At 39.2% G+C, this 27345-nt stretch overlaps 1 protein-coding gene across 1 annotated transcript in view; it reads left to right on the top strand.

The window, feature by feature from the left end:
• Positions 1–27345, top strand: part of RPTOR (regulatory associated protein of MTOR complex 1) — a 437560-nt gene that overhangs the window by 177575 nt on the left and 232640 nt on the right. The window contains exon 7 of the mRNA XM_081318296.1: positions 20928–20987. Within this exon, the coding sequence (XP_081174422.1) occupies positions 20928–20987 (60 nt within the window). The remainder of the gene's footprint in view (positions 1–20927; positions 20988–27345) is intronic.

Here is a 27345-nt window from a genome sequence, read left to right as displayed (position 1 = left end):
GTACAACAATGTAGGGGAAAAACATTTTGCAGCCAATCCTTCACTTATGACTGTCACAGTTTCCCGCAGTCATGTTATTACCATTCAGGCACTTTATAAGTGGCTTCTGAAAAGCAGGGTTAATAGAGAAGGCAGAAATAAAATTGTCAGTCACAGTCACACGAGTTTGACTTAGCAATCTTGACATTTCGCTTAGCATTCTGGGGAAAAAATGGTAAACCTATCCCAGTCATGTCATTTTCTGCTTAGCAGTTGCAGTGCTTAAGGGACCAAGTTACTAGTGCCAATTGTGGTGGTTACATGAGGACTTCCTATATGGTTTAATCACTTTTACTGTAATCCCTCCTCTTATTTATCTATTCACGTCATCCAGTAGAATATCTTTTTCCCATTCCAGTTTGCATCCATTACGTATGTTGCAAATTGTTTCTTCAAACTCATCTGATACTTCCATGATTACAGTGTACTGGAGTATAACATGCAATTACTGCCAATCTGTTGGTTCATATTTTTGTATTCACCAAAACAATTTAGATCAGTGGTTCATATTTTATGAAATCTATATCTTTTAACTCCTTCATACATAATTCAACCTCTGCATTCACTTCTCTGCATGCTCCATAAGATCAGACCACCTTCATTCATATCTGTTATATCGTTTCCCTTTCCCCTTGTTATGCAGACAGATCACATAACATTTTTCCATCGTTGCTTTTATTAATTCAGAGTATTTACCAAATACTTCTTTTTAAAAAAAATTCCAAAGTTAAAATACAAATTCCAAATGAAACAATAACAAAGCAAAACTAAACGGGGAAAGAAAAAATGCATAAAAAACCCCCCATACACATAGTTTATCCCCTCTGTTTGAATGCTGATAAACATATTTCAACAATAGTAGTTTTCTCTCCCCTTGTGAAACAGGTCTACAATTTGTGAAATTTACATCTCTGTTTACCCAATCAATTTGACCTACCATCTATCTACTGTAAAAAACAAAAAATAACAAGTAAATTTAACAGCAAAGCTAAACTACAAACCCTCTGTTAACAATCTATTTAACACAGAAAGTCCACAACACTTTCTAATCTATTATAACCCACGGCAATCATTCTCTCTGATGCACCTAGGATCAAATATCCTCAATTGATTCTTAATAATAAAACTTTCCCTTAAAGTTATGACTGGGATTTTTCCTTATAATTACATTTCATTCCCCAAAGTCATAGATCTCTTTTATAAATATCTCCACAGCACTTGTTCAAAAAGTCTTCCTGCAAATTGAAACACAGCATCTCTTGACAGTTGTCTTCTGGTTGAATATAATAAGTCTATTCCACAATCACCATCAATTTTCTTAACAAACTCCAGTTCATCTGTAATTCTAACTGTTCTGAATTCATGCTTCTTTCAGCCTTCTCCAATGAGCCTGCAATTCTTAAACAAAACTTCTTCTCCTAGTCTACCAACAACAAATTAATTTTGTTGCCCTGTACACCACCCTGAGTCCCTCGGGAGAAGGGTGGTATATAAATCAAATAAATAATAAATAAATAATAAATAAATAAATAAATAAATAAATAAATAAATAAATAAATAAATTTCCAATCCACCCAATTGCAAGTTTGATTTAATTGCTGTTAGCTGTATCTGAGTGTCATTCTTAACTTGATACATAACTGTTGTTAATCTATTAACCCTTTTATCTAAATTTTCACTCAGAGCTTGTAAATTGAAAAACATTTTTTTTCCAAAGGTTTCCAAGCAGGCTTTGTCATTAAGTTGATCTAGCTCTCACCATTTTTGTATCTCTTGTTATGGATATTGTAAGGAATATATGATTTATAATATTCAAATCCTTATTTTATTATTGTTTTCATTTTCAATATAGTCTAAATCTCTCTTATGGCTGGACTTGCTCAACAAAACATAGGCAATTCTTCTCAAGGACAAAAGAAGTAAATGTTCCATAACAAAACGACCACATAAAAATTGAGGTAATATTTCCCACAATAGAACGTGAATAAAAGAAAGGTTTCAGTCTCTTTAAAAAGAGATAAAGTTCAGAGATATATACAAAAGTAAAATAAAACAGCAAAGTTCTTTTTAAAAACTAGTGAAATATAAAATCCTTGCAATAGAAATCTGATGTAAATGTAAATCAAATCATATCACTTTCACCACCAAGGGGAAAATCTTCAGCCATCATCTTCCATGTGGCAAAAGCAAAGTGTTTCATAACTCCCAAAGTAAAACAGTAAAAAAGAGAAAAAATCACATTTATAATCCAGCGAGGGGCTACAAGATAAGTCAGCACCCAGCGAGACTATTAGCAATTAAAGGTTAAGTCAAAAAGAAAAAAATCAAAACGTGATGTCAAAACTGAAGCATGCAAAAAAAATGACAAGAAAAGATGAAGATTCAATACTCCAGCCACTCTTACTGAGAATTGCAATTGTCTAGATTTCTCTTCCCAGGCAAGTGCATGGTCGCCCTAGAGTCATCATAGGTCATTCCTAGTTACTGTTCAAATCTGGGGAGTGCCCTACCAACGAACCAGCTTTGGCAGAAAAGTCAGTTCTTTGTCAGCAGGAGAAAAAATTGCCCCATTGATCAGCACACCATTTTCTAGAGGACTGCCCACCATTTACTTCTCTTAGATTCCAAGTCTTAGACTTCCATATGCCATGGTTGTCATCAGATGGGTCCATAGATATTGAATTCAGCTTTCCGTCATGGCTTTGGTTAATAAGAGGATATAACATTTTGGTGTTTTTTTTAAAAAAAATATAAACAGGTTATCAAACTTAGCTATGTCTGCACCCTCTGCAGCATTCCCAGCTAATAATAATGAAATGGCCAATTAATATTTGTACATTTTGTCCAGTACAGTATGTCACAAACATAACCAACACTCATTTTTACTTAAAGCATGCTCTCAGTTTTCTGTGTAAGCTAAATCTGTAATTTAGAGAGTTACCTGCATACTACTAACTAGTAGATATATGCATATTTATACGATATAGCTGCAACATTTATGACAGGTTTATTTTTGCTAATTTTGCTATAGAGTGTAACCTCAAATGGAAGGAAATTAACTAGCATTGTTCCTAATTCTCCAAAATTTAGAGAGAGAAGCTTTGAATAAGTCTTAAACATTCATCTCCATTACCATTGGTCTGCTTGTTTAATAATGCCTTCATTTAAAAAGATGGATTTCAAGGATAGTAGAGCAGACATGTCAAACACAAGGCCCGGGGGCCAGATCCGGCCAGTGAAGTGGTTTTATGCGGCCCGTGAAGCCATCCTGGAAACAGAGAGGGAACGGCCCCCACTGCCTTGGCCCTGGCCCAGAGACCCTCCTCCTGCCAGAGACCCTCAGATCTGTCCCACTCCTGCCCAGGCCCCCATAGGCACCCTTGATGCGAATGATGTAGAGCTGGCCACGCCCACCCAGTAGGCCATACGCACTCTAGCCACACCCACCCAGTAGGCCACGCCCGCCCAGGCCATACCCACCCGGCCCCTTGAGGGCAACCGTAATGCTGATGCGGCCCTCAATGAAATTGAGTTTGACACCCCTGTAGTAGAGGAAAAGAGCTAATCTGTTCAAGATATTGGGAACAAATTTTAAAAATATGGAAGTTGAATTTGACTTCCTGAGCAAGAAACTGACTGCATAAATATTGAGTATTTTGAATGGTTTGTGGTAGAAAATAAAGTGAAGTTAAGCAATTGCTATCATCCGCCTCAGTTTGAACAAGCAGAAGATAGCAATTGCCTATATTTATTACAGCCCCGAGGTATTTTGCCATCTAAAGCAAATGACAAGATAGTGTACTTCACAGATTATGGGACCATAAGGTGAAACGTACTTCAACTCTGGTATTGGACATATTTTTCCTTACCTGAGGGTATAACCTAACTTGAATTTGAAGGGCAGTCAGACTAGACTGCACAATCCTGTTTTCCAATATATTACCCTTTTACATCATTTGCCTGAGGCAAGCTTTGACTGTATCTCTGGCATTTAATCAACCACTGAGACAGCAAAAGTAAGCTCTAGTGCTTTCAGTATTTCACCTACTGAATACTTCAACTTGAGTTGGAGCAAAAAAATTATAAGAAGTGTGTAAATCATTATTGCTGAAAACAGTATCTTCCTTTTTTTTTGCTTGATTTGCTGTGCCATTACATTGCTGTACTGCGTATTGGCTGCCTAAAGTGTCAGTCAGTGAAACAAAGCAGGGCCAGAAATTCACATCATTGATTTGCAAAGTTGTCTCAATTTTTAAATTATCAAATATTTCCTGGGGAGAAAGAAAAGAAGAAAAGACAAAAGGCTGAGCTTTTAGCAGCAGCCATGCAGCTGTGTAATGTCTGCTAGTGACCAAAGTCCCTTGGTGTAGCTGTTAACATGGGGGTCTCATTTTGTAAGATGGGCAGAAGCTGAAGATATAAGATTTATGAGACAGAGGGCACAGATAAACTCCCAATGGCCTCAACAACTCTCAGAGAAAGTGCTAACAACCAGATGGCTGCAAGAAATATAATTCTTCCATTTCCCCCCATGCTACTAATCTTTCCAACCCCCAACATCCAGTCACAACTGATGACGTTTCTTGTATGAGAAGTGAAAATTTTCTGCTTCTTCCTAAAAAAAATAATAAAAGTCCAGATTGCTTTTGAAAAAGCACCTTTGAGACAACTGTGACCTGAATGATTGAGAATCCCCATAGACATTTCCAGAAGAAAGTAATTGTGATTTTTGTCAAAAGCATCCAGTCATTTGAAATGTATATTTGCGTATAGGCTGAGGTTATTTAAACTGAAATCTACCTAAAAACCTTTAGAATATTTGTGTTATTAATGAAATACTATAAATAAATCACAGGTAAAAGTAAATTATAGCTCCATCTTCTTTATTGGCTAGTGCAAGAAGCAAACTTTCTGTTTATAGTGGGTTTTTTTTAATGTCATTATGCATCAGTACTGCAAATTATGTATGTAATGTGTTGAGAAATATAAGCTATAAATCAGTTGAAATGTAGCTTTCCCTTTGTTTCTGGCATCTATAGTTCTCCTGGGGATTCAAATCAGAATTGTTCATTGCAGCTTTCAGAATATCACATCCATGTAGAAAACCAGCAAATGTGAGGTGCATGTTATTGAAAACGCCCACCACGAGGTATACACTTTCAACCTCTCCAAAAGATAGGGTGAGATGAGAAGATTGTCCACTTATCTTCTAGAGCATTTATCCTTCTGGTTCTGGAGCATCCATCAGTTGCTCTCCTTGAAGATTTCATGACATCTGATTTTCCTCTGGGGAAGTATTTCTTGCTCCTTTAGCTGGATAATTAAGTCAGACACAACTTAAGGGATGGAGGAAAAATCTCTGGGGCCAAATTAATGCTCTCACCAACCTATTCCAGGCAGCCCTTAAAGTTTAGGAAAGGATTGGCACGCTACCTTTGCTAATCACTTTTATGTTTATGTTTTGTTTGGACAAATTACATGTTGAAACAGCTTTGTCAACAAATCCACAAATGTTACTAGCCTTCTGGGAGATAGTAGGAAGAGTAGAGAGCTGTGATCTTTCTCCGGCAGTCCCTTTCATTCCTGTGCTAAGTGCACTTCCCTACTCCAACAGTGTTTTTTTTTTTTTCCTGGCTGCCAAGGAGAAATGGTATGTTCCTATTGCCCCATTCATTCACCTGGATGGAATTTTTGGTAGGTACTTCCTAGGAATTATGCAAATGCTAAAGTTGAGGGTCTAAAGAATGGTAGATGTTTAATGATTGTTTTAAATTCCAATGGAATGCAGTCAATCTTTGCAGCTCTGGGATACATTATGCATTATTCCCAGCTGATTTAATAAGGGAATTTAATGATCAGAAGCAGTATGATAAATTGAGAAGGAGATACTTTGCCAACACTGCTTGACAAGGACATCCTAAAATTGCTGGAGAGTACAAAATTGATGTCATGAAGATAACACTGTTGGCAACTCTGTGCTTTTAGCATCATTCTGGTATAGTTTTCTTGAATATTTTAATATTTTTCTTCATCTAGTTTTTTGGAACACAAAATGGTATTTATATAACTTCAATTTGCTTTAGCATTATATTAGTGAACAGTGAGTGAGCAAATGAGAACCAGAGCCAGTGTTATGGCAAATAAATAGTGACAATATTTAAATTTAAATACCATATTACTTTTTTGTAAATCTGCATACTGTATTAGCATATTTTTACTACTCAGAGAATTTCTTGGGGGATTAGGATGCTATTTTTTCTGATATGCAAAAATACTGTTCAGCACTCGTACTATTTGACCTGATTTCTTACACAAATCTGACTATCTTGTTTTGTGTTTGTCCTGTATGCAAAATATGTTGCTGTTTTGAAGTTATAGAGAAAAAAGAAATATGCTATCCATTAATGTCATGATTTCATATCTGGTTTAATGTTTAAAGTGAAGAAGAGTGTAAATCTGATTTTGTCTGTTTTCTTAAAGCCACAAATATTGGTTTTATTATTTATTACATCATCTAACTTTCTTTCAAAGAGCTCAGAGTAATGTACACAATTTGGTTTCCCCTGTTTTATTCTGTGAGTAGATTAGGTTGCAACATGGTTACTAGCCCAGTAAGTATAATTGTTATTGTCATCATCATCAGCCGTTCAGTGGTTTCCAACCCTCGGCCACTCTATGGATCAGCACTTTCTATGTCCCTCTGACTCTCACCACCTCCTTCAGATCCACCATGGTCACCCTGATGTCAACCTTTATAATATCCAGCCAAGAGGTACTAGGGTGGCCCCTTCTCCTTTTTCCACTGACCACTCCCAGCATGATCAACTTTTTGAATGAATCAGCTTGCATGACACGGCCAAAGTATGATAGCCTTTGTTTGGCGGTCTTGGCTCGGAGTGATATTTTTGCTGAGGCTTGGTCTAGGACTTCTTTGTGAATTTTTCAGTCCGTGGGATGTGTAATAGTTGTCTCCAGTACCACAGTTTGATGGCGTCCATCCTTCTCCTATCTGCCTTTTTCAGAGTCCAGGTTTCACAGCCATAAGTAGCAATTGGATATGATATAATATAATTGTAGAAAACTTTTAAAACAAAATTTTATTTGGGGCTTGTTTTCTACACTTTCCCTCCCTAAATCTCTAAAATTCCTTCTGAAAACACCAAGGAAATAGTTTTGCTTCATTTCAGCTGTGTGCAAATTTGTTTTATCTAATTGGCATTGATAATATTTAAGTCAAGTTTGTTAGTATCAGCAGTCTTGTCAACTGCACTGGAAGAGTGCATATAACCACCAGGCCCTTTTCCAGGTTTGTTTTATTGTTTCCTGTTATACAGTTATAACTAAAAAAGGTCTCTGGAGGTAATACAAAGATAATCTAATAGTAGTTTCCAGAGCTGGAAGTCAGTTTCTGCCTCAGAAATTTTCCTGGATGTACAGCTAGGTCTTTTGATGTCAAAACATCTGAGAATTGGACCTGTTTCAATTAACCTCTTTAACTTAGAAAAAAAATTGTTTATGTTGGCATCCCAGATGAACTGAGTATTTTTAATGAGAATTTAAAAGCTATTAAGCTACTCTGACAGGTTTTCAATACATTGCTACTTGAATGACCATTCTTAAATCTTTTCTTGTCTCATAAGGAGTGATATGTTTGAGATTGCTGTTACTCTCTTTGGATTAATTTGAATCATATCTTCAGAGGTGTGATTTCTTTTACTCTGAATTTGTATTTTTCTTGGTAACTTTCAGTCACGGTGCCTTGGTCGCTTCCGATTTCTGGTAACCTCTGCTTTATAGTTTTATTTGGTACCAAGATAAGTTGTAATATTATTAATGTATATTATCTTTTAAAATATTTGTTACAATAATCCTATGGAACATTTTGGGATTAGTTCTTAGGCCAAGTCTGAGAAAATGGTATCTTCCAAACTGCTTCTTGAAAGTACATTGTCTTACATTTGTTTGGTTTTTTTAATCTTCAACTTAAAATCGTGAAAACGCATCCTTTTTTAAAATTCTGCCATTTCACCAAATATATTCCGGAACAGTGTGAAATATTCCCATTTAATATATTATGTTCTTTTGGAAGTAAACATAATCTTAGTAACCATCTTTATGTGTGCATGAGATAGCTAACCAATATTCCCTAAGCCAATCTGAAACACAGAATCTCTAGTCAGCAGAGTCCCATCCCTCAATTAACCCAACTCTCAGTTTTCAATTTATTCTCCCATTTCTGCAATATATGCTCCCATTTCTGTAATATATGGTAAGAGTGAAAAGGTGGGGGGCAGACTATATTTTCAAATTCTCCTGGTGTCTAACTCCCCTCTGTTAGCAGCATTAGGCACTAGAAAATAGAGAAGAGATCGCTCTTTTTCTTCCTTCTCCAGTGGAGTGCAGACGCAAACAGAAGAAAAAAATAGTAAAGAGTATTGAAAATCTGTGGAAGACAGTGGAATTTCCTCCTTTGCTACTAGGAATGCATCCAAGATGGAGAAGAATTTGAAGTCTTAATACTCACATTTTTTTAAAAGGGAAATTTTATGGATTTGAATTTCAAAAATAAGGAGTTATGAAGCCATATTTGCAATAGCCAGAACATATTGCTATATTTAAAACACAATCTAGTCATTGATCTGCAGCACCTGGGCCTCAGTAATTGGCTTGTCTACAGTTAAAGCACAGGTGTCAAACTCGCCATGTCACATGACATGTCGCGACGTATTTCAAGTTTTTTCGCATTGCTGGAGCTGGAGTGGGCGCAGCCTCCATACGATGCAACCGGCCGGTAGTTTGACACCCCTGAGTTAAAGAAAATAGAATAGACAACCTAGAGACCAAAATGGTCCCTGCTGACTGAATTAGCAGTTTTGCATAATTAGAATGGACATTCCTGACATCAGAATTCTGATTACATCATTCAGGAGTAACTTGCTGGGACATAATTTGCAATTACTTCTGCTTGGCATTTCCTGCCAGCAGGAAGAGCTAAAGTAATTCCCATGTAGAAATTGTTTAGTGTTAATGGGACTTCTGACTACAAAGTTAAATCAAGAATAAAGTGGCTTCACACAATCCATCTGGAATCCCCACTCATACAGAATATTCAGTTGTTCCCTAGTGAGCTTCAGATGAATTTAGCTGCTTTCGGTGTTGGAGGGAGTTGAGGAGAAATGATTACACAATGTGCGGCTGTACACCACTCATGGGGGATAACAGATTGAGGCGAAATATCCTACCCTAACATATGTTATGTTAATAGATACTGAATTGGCAGTGACTAAAGAGGAAAATGATCTTGGGCCTTTGATGAGGAAATGAAATGAATTGAAATGGAAGTATTATTAGCGTAGCTGTTTTGAGAAAGAAAATATCCATACAGGGGATCATTGAAAAAAAACAACAGCCAGTATCACAATCCCTTTACACAAAACTATGGTTCCTAGTCATGCCATGTCTAAGTGGATATTATAGAGCTTATCTGTATGGAAAAGGTACAGAGAAAGTAAAACAAGGTGAAATATGGACCTATTTAGCTATAAGCAGCATTTCATACTGTGTTTTCCACTTCAGCCTTGTTTAAAATCCATCCCAGTTCCACAGGAAGCTGATTTGCTGCCTTCCTCTCTTAGTAGCATTATAAAAGGGGAATCGAGATTTGGCCCCATGCCTCCAGACAAGTTGAGATTCCGCGCTCTGCAGTAACATCAGTTTCCGTTCCCTTTAATGACTGGCTCTGGAAATAATACATCTAAGAACACTGCATGGTGTAGCAGTATAAAACAAGCTGGAGAATGGGTTGTTTAAATACTGCTTTCTGCTCCTGTATTTTTTTAAGGATTGAATCTGAAAGGTGTCGGTTTTGATAAATAGGAGAAAAAGTTATGCCGCCATGAGATTTTGTATACCCTAATTTGGGGGTGCATGGAAGACTAGTATATTGTTTCAGTTGAGGGTAGAGGGGGAAGTATGATGTAAGGGAATATACCATAGTCAGCATTTCCAAGTGCTGGCTTGGGAGAGGGGGGGGCAAGTAAGAGTGCAAATATTGCTGATTGATTAATTGGATTTACAAGGCTGCCCTGGGTGACACACAGCATAACTTTCTTAGCAGTGAAAAAAATATGGATTTAAGTTGCCACCATACAAATATCAGATATCTGAGGGAACACTTGCTGCCGGCATCAAGTTCCCTTCGTCCAGTGCGCTCCCACAGGGAGGGTCTTCTCAGGGTGCCACCGGTAAGAGATTGCCGGCGGACAACACCCAGGGATAGAACCTTCTCAGTGGGGGCGCCTGCCCTTTGGAACCAGCTGCCAGTGGAGCTGAGGACTGCCCCCGACCTCCGTTCATTCCGCCGGGACCTGAAGACCTGGCTCTTCGAGCTCTCTGGCCCAGGCTGAGGATTAATCTTAATTTTAACTGGGGTTTTATTTATGCATGGACAAATATAATTTTTTTAAATTTGTTTTTAACTTTTGTATCTTGGTTTTTTAATCACCCTGTAAACCGCCCTGAGTCCTTCGGGAAAGGGCGGTATATAAATGTAATAAAATAAATAAATAAACAGGCTTGGATTTATTTCATACAACATCTTGTAGATGTAATACATCTTCATTGCCACAAATGTTTATTAAGCAGTCATGGAAATTAACTAATAACCTTTTTAGAAAAATAATAAGATACATTTTTTCTTAACAAATTGAAACTCAGTGGAGACCCTAACCATTCTGAAAACTGGGAACAGGAGAGACACCAAAGTAGGGATAGTGAATGGACAAACGGTCATTCACCCAAGAATCTGTTGTGTGCAGTCCAAGAAGATTAACCCCCAAAACCTGCTATCTCACCCCAGGTCACCTGTACAGTTTCTATCAGACAGGGAATCCACACCTTTACTTTCATCTTTCTGTTCATAAGAGAACATACATACATTATGTAATAGAGTGGCTAGAATAAAATAGTTTGTAATTAGTCTGGAGATAGAAACCGTTATTTAAAGGAGAGGACTCAAATTATTCCTTTACTAGTCTATGCAGAATTATGACTGGCCGTCTAGGACATTGGAGTACATGTTTTAAAAAGGCAGATGTAAGTGAAAGTTGTAGGGACGCGGTGGCTTAGTGGGTTAGGACGCTGAGCTTGTCAATCAGAAGGTCGGCAGTTTGGCGGGTCGAATCCCAAGTGCTGCGTAACAGAGTGAGTGCCTGTTACTCGTCCCAGCTTCTGCCAACCTAGCAGTTCGAAAGCACGTAAAAATGCAAGTAGAAAAATAGGGACCACTATGGTGGGAAGGTAACAGAGTTCCGTGCGCCTTTGGCGTCTAGTCATGCCAGCCACATGACCACGGAGACGTCCTCGGACAAGCGCTGGCTCTTCAGCTTTGAAATGGCCCCTAGAGTTGGAAATGACTAGCACGCATGTGCGGGGGAACCTTTACCTTTTGTTGTTGTTGTTAGCTGCGAAGTCGTGTCCGACCCATCGCGACCCTATGGACAACATTCCTCCAGGCCTTTCTGTCCTCTACCATCTTCTGGAGTCCATTTAAGCTCACGCCTACTGCTTCAGTGACTCCATCCAGCCACCTCATTCTCTGTCGTCCCCTTCTTCTATTGCCCTCGATCTTTCCCAGCATTAGGCTTTTCTCCAGTGAGTCCTTCCTTCTCATTAGGTGGCCAAAGTATTTGAGTTTTAGCTTCAGGATCTGGCCTTCTAAAGAGCAGTCAGGATTGATCTCCTCTAGGACTGACCGGTTTGATCGCCTTGCAGTCCAAGGGACTCGCAGGAGTCTTCTCCAGCACCATAGTTCAAAGGCCTCAATTCTTTGGTGCTCAGCCTTTCTTATGGTCCAACTTTCACTGCCATACATTGCAACTGGGAAGACCATAGCCTTGACTATACGCACTTTTGTTGACAGGGTGATGTCTCTGCTTTTTAGTGTGCTGTCTAGATTTGTCATGGCTTTCCTCCCCAGGAGCAAGCGTCTTTTAATTTCTTGGCTACAGTCCCCATCTGCAATGATCTTGGAGCCCAGGAAAATAAAATCTGTCACTACCTCCATTTCTTCCCCATCTATTTGCCAGGAATTGAGAGGGCCAGATGCCATGATCTTGGTTTTCTTAATGTTAAGTTTCAACCCAAGTTTTGCACTCTCCTTCTTCACCCGCAACAAGAGGCTCTTTAGTTCTTCTTCACTTTCTGCCATTAGAGTGGTATCATCTGCGTATCTTAGGTTGTTGATATTTCTTCCGGCAATCTTAATTCCAACTTTTGATTCATCTAGCCCTGCCTTTCTCATGATGTGCTCTGCATATAAGTTAAATAGGCAGGGCGACAGTATACAGCCTTGCCGGACTCCTTTCCCAATTTTGAACCAATCAGTGGTTCCATGTCCAGTTCTCACTGTTGCTTCTTGACCCGCATATAGGTTTCTCAAGAGACAAATAAGATGGTCTGGTACTCCCATCTCTTTAAGAACTTGCCACAGTTTGTTATGATCCACACAATCAAAGGCTTTAGCATAGTCAATGAAGCAGAAGTAGATGTTTTTCTGGAACTCCCTAGCTTTCTCCATGATCCAGTGTATGTTGGCAATTTGATCTCTAGTTCCTCTGCCTCTTCGAAATCCTGCCTGTACTTCTGGTAGTTCTCGATCCACATACTGCTGAAGTCTAGCTTGTAGGATTTTAAGCATGACTTTACTAGCATGAGAAATGAGTGCAATGGTGCGATAGTTTGAACATTCTTTGGCACTGCCTTTCTTTGGAATTGGAATGTAAACTGATCTTTTCCAATCCTGTGGCCACTGTTGAGTTTTCCAAATTTGCTGGCAAATTGAGTGTAGCACTTTTACTGCACTGTCTTTTAAGATTTTGAATAGCTCAGCTGGAATACTGTCACCTCCACTAGCTTTGTTGTTGCTCAGCTTTTCTAAGGCCCACTTCACTTCACATTCTAGGATGTCTGGCTCGAGGTCAGTGACCACCTCATTGTGATTATCAGGGACATTAAGCTCATTCTTGTATAGTTCTTCTGTGTAATTTTGCCACCTCTTCTTAATCTCTTCTGCCTCTGTTAGGTCCCTGCCATTTTGGTCCTTTATCATGCCCATTTTTGCATTAAACGTTCCCTTCATCTCTCGAATTTTCTTGAAAAGATCTCTGGTCCTCCCTATTCTATTGTTTTCTTCTATTTCTTTGCACTGTTTGTTTAAGAAGGCATTCTTATCTCTTCTAGCTATTCTCTGGAATTCTGCATTCAATTGGGTGTATCTTTCTTTTTCTCCCTTGCCTTTCGCTTCCCTCCTTTCCTCAGCTATTTGCAAAGCTTCCTCAGACAGCCATTTTGCTTTCTTGCATTTCTTTTTCTTTGGGATGGTTTTGGTTGCTACCTGTTGTACAATGTCGCGAACCTCTGTCCATAGTTCTTCAGGCACTCTGTCTATCAGATCTAATTCCTTAAATCTATTTGTCACCTCTACTGTATATTCAACAGGGATATGATTTAATTCATACCTGAGTGGCCTAGTGCTTTTCCCTACTTTCTTCAGTTTAAGCTTAAACTTTGCAAGGAGAAGCTCATGGTCTGAGCCACAGTCAGCTCCTGGTCTTGTTTTTACTGACTGTATAGAGCTTCTCCATCTTTGGCTGCAGAGCATATAGTCAATCTGATTTCTGTGATGACCGTCTGGTGATGTCCATGTGTAGAGCCGTCTCTTGGGTTGTTGGAAAAGAGTGTTTGCTATGACCATCGTATTCTCTTGACAAAATTCTATCAGCCTGTGCCCTGCTTCATTTTGTACTCCAAGGCCAAACTTGCCTGTTATTCCGGTTATCTTTTGGCTTCCTACTTTAGCATTCCAATCCCCCATGATGATAAGGACATCCTTTTTTGGTGTTAGTTCCCTTTACCTTTACCTTTACCTTAAGTGAAAGTTACGAATCGTGCCATCGAAGTATGCCGTTAAGCTGAATCCAAAGCAGACGAACCACAATGAACTGGCTTTGCCTGAGAAAGGATGTTTTCCTTACTAATCAAAAACAGCCTGAATATGATTCATTATTCTCTTTCCTTTGCAAAATCAACATCACCTTGAAATTTCTGAAGCCTCAGCTTCATTTCCCTCCTGCTCCTATGTTTTTATGCCAGGCCCGGAGGGGGGAACAAAATGACAGCTTTGTAATGGGTGGAAATGCTTTATTATACCTGACCTCAGATGTGCCTTTCATTTTCCTTTCAAAAGGAAAGCAGTTGACATAGGTCCCTTCTCCATTAAGAATGTGGGAGGCTTGTCCCAGCTAGGCAGCAATCCTTAATCAAAAGGCACCTGGTCATAAAACACAAAAACCTGAGGCTTCTTTCAGGCAGCAAGAGACAGACCCCCTCACCCACAGCAAAGGTGCTTTGCATTACTACATAACTCAAAATATCAGGTAGTATTAGACAACTTTCTTCCAATCTGCAGCATTCTTGTGTGTGGGGCGGGGAGTCTTTGAGAAAGTGGTAGGTCTATTATTTCAAAGGGCTCTGGAGGAAACTGATTGTTTGGACCCAATACAGTCAGGGTTCAGACTAGTCCAGGGGTAGGCAACCTTGGCTCTTTTATGACTCATGGACTTCAACTCCCAGAATTCCTGAGTCAGCTGTGCTGACCTTCAGTTGAACTCCATGAGTCATAAAAGAACTGAGGTTGCCTACCCCTGGACTAGGATATACTATCAAGACAGCAAGGATTGTGCTTGCAAATGGCCTCTGGTTGGCTTGAGAGTGTATCTTATCTTGCTCCTACTTGTTCTCTCAGCAATTCTGGGTACTATTGATCAGATACAGTCCTTCTGGACTTGGTAGTAAGAGGCATGGTTTTCCTCCTTCTTTCAAGGCTGGATCCAATTGGTATTGCTGGAAGGTGGGTGGGTTGCAGGGCTTGACTCTCTTCCCACTGTTGTATAACTTATCTGAAACCGCTAGGTTTCTAGTAGCACAGGGTCAAGTATAATCAGTATGGGGAAAACTTGGTGTCAACGCTGCTAACATTGGATGTTTTTGCTTTGACAACAGATGGAGATGCAACCATTTTCTTCTTACATTTTACTCTTAGAATTAGAGTTAGAGTTAGATGATGCTGGGGGGAGGAGGAATGTGCATGGGAGTTTAGCTAGGCATAACAATACTGAACCTAGTGTGTGAACCAAGGTTGAATTAAGAGATGATAAGAGTTGGCGGGCTGTAGAACTGGAGGGAAAGCCTGCATTTCAAACTAATTGGAGAATTGATTTATGACTGTTAGTTGGAAGAGGGAATTGTGCTTTGATACTGTGTGCTCAGGGGAGGGGAACTCAGATTTTGGCTTCGACTATGTAAGTGCCGATGCTCTACTACTCAAATACAATGCTTTGAAGTTCTTTGAAGAGTTTCATCTGTCAGAACCATGACACTTGGCTTAACTCAGTCCTGACTAGAATAAATGGATATATGTTTTAGGGCCCCTAAAATGATTTGCCATCTGTAACTAGCTAGGGTTACACTTCCCCAGTTGGAGTTAGTATGCAATCTGAGGTTCATCTTAGACTCCTCTCTCCTCCTTGAAAACCTTTGCATAAAATACCAATTGTTCCCCTTCCTAAATCAGAAGACAGTGCTCATAGTCACTCAAGCCTTAATCACCTTCCAGCTAGATTATGCCAATATGCTGTACATAGAGCTTACCCTGAAAAGTGTTTGAAAGCTTTAGCTGGATTAGTATGCAGAGGCATGAGTAGACCACAGTTGGGACCAGAACTTCCATTGCTATGCAAAGTGCTTGTTAAAGTGTGTATGCCTGATTTTATCATCTTTTTTGCTGCAGTTGTTAAACACATCACTGCAGTCATTAACCAAATCCAGCTTTCCCCATTGACTTTGCTTAATGGATTGTAAATGGTAATCACATGACTTGGATGACGTGTAATCATTGTAAATACATGCTGTTGCCAAACACCCAAATTTTGATCATGTGACTGTGGGATACTGTGAAGGTTGTAAGTGTGAGGGCTGATTATTAATAGCTGTCCTAACTTTAAATGATAATTAAGCTAATGGTTAAGTCACACTGCACTTGCCCACATATTAACATTACTGCTATATGAATTGTACCGGCTCCCAGTAGGCTTCTGGGTGCAATTCAAAAGTGCTGGTTATAGTATACTTAGACTTCAGCAAGGCATTTGACAGAGTGGACCACAACCTACTTTTTGGAAAGCTAGAAGGGGAACTTATCAGATTTGCAAATGTTACTAAGCTGGCAGGAATAGCCAATACCCTAGATGGTAGGTTCAAGATCCAGATAGATCTTGACAAACTTGAACATTGGGCCCTATGTAACAAAATGAAATTCAATGAAGAGAAAAGTAAAGTCTTACATTTAGGCAAGAAAAACCAAAAGTACAGATATATATTGGGTGAAACCAGGCTTAATAGCAGTAACTGTGAGAGGGATCTTGGAGCCTTAGTGGACAATCAATTAAATAAGAACCAACAGTGTGTGGCAGTAAGCAAGAAAGCCAGTGCAATCCTAAACTGCATCAACAGAGGGATTCAATCAAGATTACGTGAGGTACTAATACCACTCTATAAAGCCTTAGTAAGACCACACCTAGAATACTGCAACCAGTTTTGGTCTCCACACTATAAAAAAGATGTTGAGACTTTAGAAAAAGTGCAGAGAAGAGCAACGGAGATGATTAGGGGACTGGAGGTTAAAACATATGAAGAATGGTTACAGGAACATGGGCATAGTGAAGAGACGGACCTGGGGAGACATGATAGCAGTGTTCCAATATTGGAGGGGCTGTCAGAGGAGTGGCACAACCTATTTTCCAAAGCACCTGAAAACCAGACAGGGAATAATGGGTGGAAACTGATCAAGGAGAGATTCAACCTAGAAATAAGGAAAAATTTTCTGACAGTGAGAACAATCAACTAATGGAACAGTTTGCGTTCAGATGTTGTGGGAGCTTCATCACTGGAAGCTTTCAAGAAGAGACTGGACTGCCATCTGTCAGAAATGGTGGTAGGGTCTCTTGCTTGGGCGGCGGGTTGGACTAGATAACCTACAAGGTCTCTTCCAACTCTGTTATTCTGTTCTGTCCTGTCCTGTCCTATCCTACCATTAAAGTTCTACATGGCAAGGAGCCAGGTTACCTGAGGGACTGCCTACCCTTAATGGTGTCTGCCAATTCCCACTAGATTTTTGGCTCCCCTCAGTAAAACACTGTCAGCTGATAGGACTTTGGAAGCTTGCCTTCTTTGTCATGGCATCTGCCTTATGAAATAGCTTCTTCCTGGAGATTGAGATTGCCTGATCCCACTGACCTTCAGGGAAGCAGGGAAGATCTGGCTTTTGTCACAATCACTAGTGCCAGAATGCTAATGGAGCTGGCATAGTGTGTGAACTTTATTGGTGTCTCAACATTGTCTTACTTGTTTTAATGTTTTTCAGTAATTATGTTGATTTTTTATTCTTATTCAATACCCAAACTCCTTTTGGTAATGAAAGTTCCATAAACATTTGTTAAACAAACAAATGGAAAAGGTTCTCCTTGCCCTTTATTGTTATAACTAACCATTGGCAGATCATGACAGAATCCATTTGGCTCTTAGAAGGCTGAATTATCATCCCCCAGCACGTAACTGGAATTATTTATGATTATATGTTTCACTTCAACCTGAAGTCTGCATAATTTTCAGAATTTGCAGTACAAACTGCCCATTGATATTGATTTCTACCATCAAGCATCTGTAAAAGATATTCTTTTAGTAAAGTGCCTTCTAGATTATACTTATACCTGTTTTCTTTATGTGGAACTGTTAATTTGTTTTAACTTAATTTCCATGTTATTGTTTTCCATTACTTTTCTTTGAATGTAGCAGAGTAGCTAGGAGTTCACTAACTCCCAATAACTCTCACCAACCCACAATAATACAATAATTGACAATCCCAAAAGCTGCTGGAAGAATAAGATGAAGTAATAAGATCACACTCATCCTGTCTCCTGTAGAAGCTATTCATCACATTGGATTGGGTTTAGAGAATCAGTTTCTTTCAAAAGCACCTGGAGATTTTTCAGCACTATCATCTTGAGTACTTTATTTAAGAAGGGATACAGTGACTATCAGGTAGTTAAAAAGTTTAGAGTGGACTTCTTATTTCTTTCTGTGTATCTAACAGTCTGATCTTTATTACAAAAATTCATTTACCATACTCCATATCTGTCCAGTCAGTCTCTCCCAGCTTGATCAAATTAGCATGAAAGGCTGTGGTCAAGAAAACATCTAGTCCAGGGGTAGGCAACCTTGGCTCTTTTATGACTCGTGGACTTCAACTCCCAGAATTCCTGAGCCAGCCATGTTGAGGGGAAAGGGAGAGCTTTCCAAGCTGAGCCATGCTGGCTCAGGTATTCTGGGAGTTGAAGTCCACGAGTCCTAAAAGAGCCAAGGTTGCCTACCCCTGATCTAGTCAGATACCAAGCACCTTCCTCAAGTCTCCAGAATGGAAACTGCTTCTGATAGGACATCAGGTATCTCATTTGGGCTTGCCTCAATGTGGAATACAGGTCAGAAAATTGATTTTTATCACTCTTGCAAATATATCGTAGTAGGCATCTCTGGACTCCAACATTCCATTTGTTGTGGGCAGGATTAAATTTCTTTGCCAAGTTACTACTCAAGAATGCAAAGATGGCAGAAAAGAAAAAGAGAAAAGGACCTTGTTTTTGTGCAGAACTTTCCACAATCTGCATTCCAGCCATGCCAACCTGGAGCACTGTTGTTAGATCCTCCTCCAAGTTTCCTTACGTTTCTAACAGCACAATGGATGTACCTGAGCTAAAGATCATTTAATCTCTCAGGACTTTATCTGTGCATCAGTTTTGTGAGTTTAGTGCTGAATGGAAAGATTGAGTATTGAGGCTTTAGAATCAAACATTGCTAATACACTCATTTAATTTTATTGCATAGTTGCAGTTTTACATTAGAAATCTGATTTATAGTATTTTAGAGGAATTAATACATGAGATACCTGGTGCTTAAATAAAAAAAACTTATTAAAATAAAAATTGTATATAAAACATTTACATAAATGACTGTGGGGTTTTCTTTGGCATCCAACCACAGTTTCCCGTGTCTACATCCAATCTGTTCTTTCATTCTTGGAGACGCATTTAGAAAAGAGATCTACCCAGCAAGAAGGCTCGTATGATGTAAGACATGATTGTAAGACAACTTTGAATACTCAAGTCTTTTACTTCAACATTTAGTATGGCTCCCAGATTGTCATGGTACTCACAAAATATTTCGTAGCATTTGAAGTTTGGTTAAACAAGACAAAAAAGTTGAAAGTATTATGATAAATTGCTGAATTGGACAATTAAATAGAGAAAAAGGGGACAATTAGCATAAATATAAAATAAAAGCATCCTTCCAAATTTTATAGGAACATGGTCCTCTGAAGAAAGTAACAGGCTGATTTCTGTGTTCCTTACTCAAGGACATCACATTTTATGATTAGTAAAGCACTTAATGCAGAAATGTTGTAAAACAGACATTAAGTGGCAGAACTACTTAAAAATTCTAGGTTCACAGAAGGACTTCCCACTCCCAGTGGCAGAACTGTTTTGATTTGTGAATGAGGACACAGCAACCAAACGAGTCTCAAGAGTTTCAAAAGAGAAAGCTAGGGTGTTAGAAGATAAGATTTGCTCTGTGCATGCCCGTGTGCAGCATATGCTCTTGGATTCAGCCTTTAGTTTGCACGCATATATAAATAAATTGTAATGCTTCTTTTTCTGAAAAGTAAGCACTGCCTGGAGGCAGTGCTCCTGAACAGTGAAGAAAAGGCCAGAGAGGGGGAACAATGGGCATCAGAGAAAAAGCATAGGAAGAAAAAAGAATGGAAGAATGATAAAGCACACATGGAAACAGACTGGAAAAGGAAGAAGGATTCACTGCAGGCCAACGTTTATTACTTAAACTGTTCACTGTTGGTGGCTCTTATATAAATGGAATACAGGTAGTCTTAGATTTACAACCACAATTGAGCCCATTGCTAAGCAAGGCAGTTGCTAAGTGAGTTTTGCTCCATTTTATGACCTTTCTTGCCACAGTTGTTAAGCAAATCACTGTAGTTGTTAGTCACTGTAGTCACACGGTCATTAAGCAAATCTGGCGTCCCCCCATTGACTTTGCTTATTGGAAATCTGCTGGAAAAGGTTACAAATGGGGATCGCATGACCCTAGGACAGTGCAACTGTCATAAACACATGCCAGTTGCCCAGTGCCCGCATTTTGATCACATAACTGGGGATGCTGCAATGGTCATAAGTGTGAAAAACAGTCATAAATCACTTTTTTCCTATACCATTGTAACTTTGGTCACTAAACGAATGGTTATAAGTCAAAGATTAAATTGTTAAGATTGAAAGGGAAAGTTATTCAGACTTCTTTTCTTAACTTGCCTACTGTTGCTTCCACTTTCTACCTACTGTTAAAGCTGTTGAAATTCCCATTTGTGTGTGGGCCATTCTGTTCAGCTTTATTTAGTGTTGCTTCCTAACATTGTAATGAATAATTACATGTTTCTCCTCCCTCCCATTCTGCTGGAAATATATGACTGTTGCTCTTAAAATAGATGGACTTGACGCTGCAATAATGGAGGCCGCTGCATTATTGTTATGAGTGCAGCAAGTATTGTTTCCTGCTGTGCAGCAGAAAACCTTTTGTCACTCCTTGCATTTTTTTAAAAAAAAAACATTTATAATGAGGGACTTGTTCCTGCCATATTCTATTTGGATTATCCGTCCTTAGGTATTTAATTAGTGTGATTTACTTTGGATCTCTTCTTTTCTCTACAGGTTTTGCATGCAGAAGAGCGTGAGATTGGTACCAGGCGTAACACTGGATTTAATAGAAAAGTAAGCATTATTTTAAGACTTGAAAACTATTCTTATTTAACTTTATTTTTATTAGATTTAAATCTTGAGTCATATAAATTTCACCATATTTAGGAAGTACTTCTCTTTAGCTATGAGAACATGCATTTATCTCTAAGGTTCTTTGTAATTAAAAGGTTGAAAGATGTTCATGGTCTCAAAGACTAGCCCAGCAATTTAATGCCTTCTAGATACTTTCCAATAAAAAACAGGAATGTAAGCCAAAGAACTTCATCATCCTTTCTGCATCAAGACATCCATATTTCTGCAGCAAAGCAATATTTTGTAGTTGTATAGTAATTGTGGTCATGTTTGGAATCTGATTTTCATGTGTTCCAGGAATTCTATTTATAACTTTCTTCATTCTAATTTTGAAACTTGCTGAAGTTATTTTGTCTTATGTTCTGAATGTGTGCTAAAACAATTTTAAAACCCTGTAATTAGAATTTCATCATTAAATTTTGTAAAACCTTACTTCTTGACAGAAAATGAGTTTATGAAATCCTTAGAGCAAAGACATGCTACAATAACAAAATTCAATAAAATTGTTGCTCTTTAGCTATCCAAATGCGGTGTGTGTACACATTGTACATACTGTAGATATACATAGACTGTACATATAGATGGTGTTTTTAAAAGGAAGATAAAATCCAATGCAAACTAGAAAAAGAAAAAAAAGAAATTGAAGAGAAAGCTAAATACAAAAAGTAGCTTCCAATCTTCTTTAAAGCAGTTGTAAATACAATTATAAATTTACCTCTTTATGGTTAAAATAAAACTCTCCTCTTTCTATAATCTATCAGGTCTATTAATCAAAACTATACATCATGAGTTCATTTTTTTTTGTTTTACACAAAAAGTCCATGAAGGGTTTTCAATCAGTAATAAATATAATTATTGTCCTTTCTCTGATCAGAGAAGTCAGTTTGGATGTCCCCAGCAAGTTCCGTCATCTCTCTCAACCATTCCTACCACTATCAACCATTTTGGCTAGTGCCAAATTTTCCATCTTTGTGCATACAACAAATTTGCTGCAGTCAAATGTGGTCTTTTCCATCCTCCTTATTGCTGTAGCTTATTTATTTCTTCACATTTTTAAACAACTGTTTGTTAAGAAATACTAAAAGGAGGTTAGAATTATAATTATAGTGAATGCAATAAAATGTAGCAGAAGAAAAATAGAACAATAAAAATGCTTAACCACTTAAATAATGAATAAACAGTAATTAGTTCAACAAATAAACTCAGAGGAAAGCCTAATGAATAAATAGGTTTCAGTTTCTGGTCTAAAAAAGCATATTAAAGGCCAGCCTAACATTCATTAGAAGTTTACTCCACAAGTATTTATTCCAGTCATAATATGTTATCCAGCATCAGTGCATGAATTACTCTGATACGATTGTCTAGGAAAGGTATCAGTTTGAAAGGAGGTATCCAGTGGGTTAGGGACGCGGTGGCTCAGTGGGTTAGGATGCTGAGCTTGTCGATCAAATGATCGGCAGTTTGGCGGGTCAAATCCCGAGTGCCGCGTAACAGAGTGAGCGCCTGTTACTCCTCCCAGCTTCTGCCAACCTAGCAGTTTGAAAGCACGTAAAAATACAAGTAGAAAAATAGGGACCACTACAGTGGGAAGGTAACAGCATTCCGTGCACCTTTGGCGTCTAGTCATGCTGGCCACATGACCACGGAGACGTCCTCGGACAAGCGCTGGCTCTTCGGCTTTGAAACGGAGATGAGCACCGGCCCCTAGAGTCGGAAACGACTAGCACGTATGTGCGGGGGAACCTTTAACTTTTTTTATCCAGTGGGTTACTCCAGGTTTGTATTCTGAGCCCAATGCTCATTAGCATTTTTTGTAAATGACTTACATAAGAGGATAGAAAGGATGTTCATCAGATTTGCAGGCCACACAAAGCTTCAGGAACTGCTAACACTTCAAAGAATAGGCTAAAAAAGATCTTCTAGATCTTCAAAAAGATCTTGAAGGATTTGAACATTGAGTCCTATGCTACTCATTGGTGAGAAATATGGGTTCTTTCTGGACTTAGATAGGAAAAAAACAGACACAGTTAAAAGACTGGTGGTTTCTGACTCAGCAGTATACTTGTGAGAAGTATCTTAAAGTCCCAACAGACCACAGATTAAGCATGAGCCAGCAGCATGCATGGATTTGCTGCAGTGGCCAAAAGAGACAGTTCAGTCTTGAGTGTTATCAACAGAAATACAGTATCAGAGTCATGGGAAGTTCTGCTTCCATTCTATGCTGGTCAGATCCCATATAATATATTGTGTCCAGTTCTGATTGCCATTCTATGGTACAAAGATGCTGAGGATCTGGAAAGAATGCAAAGAAGAATGAAAAAAATGGTAAGAGCTTGGAGGCTAAATTCTATGAAGAACAGTTAAAGGAACTGGGTTCGTTTGACTAAAGAAGAGAAGGCTAAGAAAACACATGACAGCAGTCTTCTAATACTCGAAAGCTGGCACAGGGAAGAGGCTATGGATTTATTCCCCCATAGTGCCAGTAGAGGGAAGTGTTATAGAATAAGCTCCAACCTTAAGAGAAGAACTTCTTGATTATGAGAGGTATTAAGCAAGTGAAGCAGTGGCCTGCCTCTTGGACCTATAGATGCTCCATCACTAGAAATTTTCCAGAAAGAACTGGCCAGTGAAATATCTGGAGTAATATGAAGGTTCCTGCTTTGGGCATGAGGTTGAACTAGATGATCTCCAAAATGCCTTCCAACCTTCTTAGACCCCTTTCAGTTGGGGTTCACACCAGAATTTGAGACTGAAATGGCATTGATCATACTCATGGATGACTTCTGACAAGAGCAGTATGGAAGTAGCACATCTATCCTGTCTTGACCTCTCAGTGGCATTCTATACCATTGATCATGGTACCCTTCTGGGCCAGCTTCGGAAACTGTAGGTAGGTAGCACTGGATTGTGTTGATTTTCCTCTTTTCTCCTGGGTCAGTTCTAGTCAATGGTGATAGAGGGAGAGAGATCCAGTCTGTGGCCTCTACTTTATGGGGTGCCTCAGGGTTTGGTTCTTTTCCCCCTTCTATTTAACATTTACATGAGGCTGCTGGGTAAGGTGATCCCTCAATTTAGGGTGAGATATCATCAATATGCGGATGACACCCAGCTTTATATTATACACCCATGCCCCTTGAGTGATGCTGTGAACAGCCTATTCCAGTGGCTGGAGGCTGTTGCGTACTAGATGGGGTGAAATGCTCTCTGACTCAACCCTAGCAAGACTGAGTTTCTGTGAGTATTTGGATCCTCCTGAATAAAGGTTCTTCCATCTTTAGTTCTGTATGGGGTTGTGCTACCCCAGACAGACCCGGTGCACAGTCTGGGGATCCTCTTAGACTAGAGTTCCCCAATGTTTCTGGCTTTGTGCATGGTGGTAGAGAGAGGATGGTTCTGCATGAACGGCCAGCAAGTGCAGGTGCATGCATATTTGCACTCGCACAAGTGATGTGCGTGCATGCATTCATTTGCTGGCCATTTCTGCGGCCTGGTTGCAATCCCCTTACATCCCACTAGTGGGCCATGGCCCACAAGTTGGGGAACCCTGTCTTAGACTGATGCCTCCTGCTCAAAGAGCAGGTGACAGCCATGAGTAGGAAAGCCTTTGTACACCTTAGATTGCTGTGCCAATTGTGCCCATTCCTGGACCGGGAGGCCCCGGTCATTGTCACCCATACATCTGTAACCTCTTGTTTAGACTACTACAATACTCCCTACTTCAGTAGATGCCCCTGAAGAGCATTTGGAAATTTCAACTGGTGCAGGATGTGGCTACATGGGTAGTAAGTAGTGCCAAATATAGAGCATGCATAGCATCAGTACTTCCTGAGCTACATTGGTTACCAGGTGTTTCTAAGTGCAATTCAAACTGATTATTCCCTTTAAAACTCTGTACAGCAGGGATGTCAAACTGCATCATATGCAGGCTGCGCCCATCCCAGCTTCGGCAATGCAAAAAAAGTCACAATACGTCACGACACATCACATGATGCGGCAAGTTTGACACTCGTGCTGTACAGTTTGGTGTGGGGTTACCTGAGGGACCGCCTTTTTCCAAGAGTCTACTTGTCCAATTCTAACTAGCAAATTGGGCATGCTACACATCCTGTCAGTCAAAGACTGTCAGCTGGCAGGGAGTAGGAGATGGGCCTTTTCTGCAGTAGCTCATGTTCTGTGAAATATCTCGTTAGAGATTAGAACCCTGGCCTTTCATAAGGTTTTAACATTGAATGTGTTAAGGGCCCCATTTCCTGGCTGCATTGCTAACTGGCTAAATAGCTGAACTGCTGTGTATATGTATTTCGGATGTTTTATTGTTTTAATTGATCGTAAAAATTTTTTTACTGTTTTAAATTTTGTACATTTTTGGAACTGTAGGCCTCCCAGACTCACTGACTGAAATATGGGCAGATATAGAAATTCGATCAATCAATCAATAAACCATATGATCTTGTGATTATAGCTATTATACCAGTTAGTATAGTAATTGTTGATGGCAACTGTTGATCACTTACATTATTTGGCTTCAGTGACAAAAATAAATCCATGATAACCCCTAGAATACATAAATCCCTTAAAATATGGCTCAAAATTATGTTTATTGTTCATAAATAATGCCTAGGAAAAATTACTTTCTATTGAGTAAATTTAACATGTTTAATGAAAGCTGGTACAAGAGAATTAAAATGGATGACAACCTTGTTGATTTTTTTAATCTAGAAATTTAGTGAAGGGAAAAGAATTCAGACCTGGGTCGATAGAGATGCTCTGAACCAGCCAGGCAGCCTCGTCTCCAAAAAAACTCCCGAGCAACTGCCCGCTGAACTTTTATTCACCTCCAACATTACAAAAAACTCCATCAATCTCATACAACATAGGATACATAGATAATTGGATACATAGTGAGAACTTCTCAGGTGCCTATGAGATCATTACAAAAACAAAATACTAAAAGATATACCGGTATGTGAAAGCTTTATCATAGCGTTTCCCAAACCTCCCACATGCCAGCCTGTGAGCCAGGAGAGTATGCTCTTCACTGTAACTCACGTGGAGGCCAATAAAGGGGTCTGGGAAAGCTGAAGGCTGAGAGGCCAAATTCTTGGGAGGCCAAATTCTGGCCGTTCTCACATTTAGAGGGATCTATAGTTTGCTTAATGAATTAAGGCCATTTGAAAGCCTCTGCTTATCAAGTTATAAGAGAATTTGCATTCAATGTTCACATTGAGAGTAGTAAAGCATAAATGGATGTTGATCTGGAAAATGATGTTCCATCATTTACCTCCCACTCAATCTTTTTGGGCAATGTAAAACAGGCATTAGGAGTCTGGAAGGTGTTAAATAAAGAGGTGGTGCAATATTTGTGCTTTATGAAAATTTGTATCGACAAGAACTGACCCTGTGGCATGCTTGCAGCTGAATATGCATTGATAGAGCATGGCATTGCTGCAGCCTAAATGAAGTGCACCAAAATAGATAGTGGTGTGGGTTGCATCTTTGCAGCACTGCAGACTTAAAAGTTTTTGCTATGTCTAAGCAATGACTTAAGTAATGACTTTCTTTAAGCACTGCAGTCATTTTATCTTAAATACTAAGTCTAAACTATTTACCGCACATTGACAATCTGCCAAAAACCTATGAAGAGGCAAACTAAACTTGTTTTCCATTTTTCTGGCACATTAGTTCTTTTTAAAATATAATATTTTCTTTTATGTTTAGAAATCTTCCATTTAAGTTGTGCGTTACTGTAAGTGCATTTCCAGTGCAATGCTAGTTGATAATATCTTTTCTTCTTAAAATATATATATATTTTTATTACATTTATATACCGCCCTTTCCCGAAGGACTCAGGGCGGTTTACAGGGTGATTAAAAAACCAAAATACAAAAGTTAAAAACAAATTAAAAAAAAATATTTGTCCCTGCATAAATAAAACCCCAGTTAAAATAAGATTAATCCTCAGCCTGGGCCAGAGAGCTTGAAGAGCCAGGTCTTCAGGCCCCGGCGGAATGAACGGAGGTCAGGGGCAGTCCTCAGCTCCACTGGCAGCTGGTTCCAAAGGGCAGGCGCCCCCACTGAGAAGGCCCTATCCCTGGGTGTTGTCCGCCGGCAATCTCTTACCGGTGGCACCCTGAGAAGACCCTCCCTGTGGGAGCGCACTGGACGAAGGGAACTTGATGCCGGCAGCAGGTGTTCCCTCAGATATAACTTCACTAGTATAACTCAAATCTAAGTATTAAAAAGCTAAGCTTTCCTTAGCATGAATTTTTGCAGTTCTCCGAACGAAGCTTTTACATTT

Source organism: Vipera berus, assembly GCF_964194415.1.
Source record: "Vipera berus genome assembly, chromosome: 2".
Classification (NCBI taxonomy): Eukaryota; Metazoa; Chordata; class Lepidosauria; order Squamata; family Viperidae; genus Vipera; species Vipera berus.
This window is presented reverse-complemented; position numbering and strand designations above follow the sequence as displayed.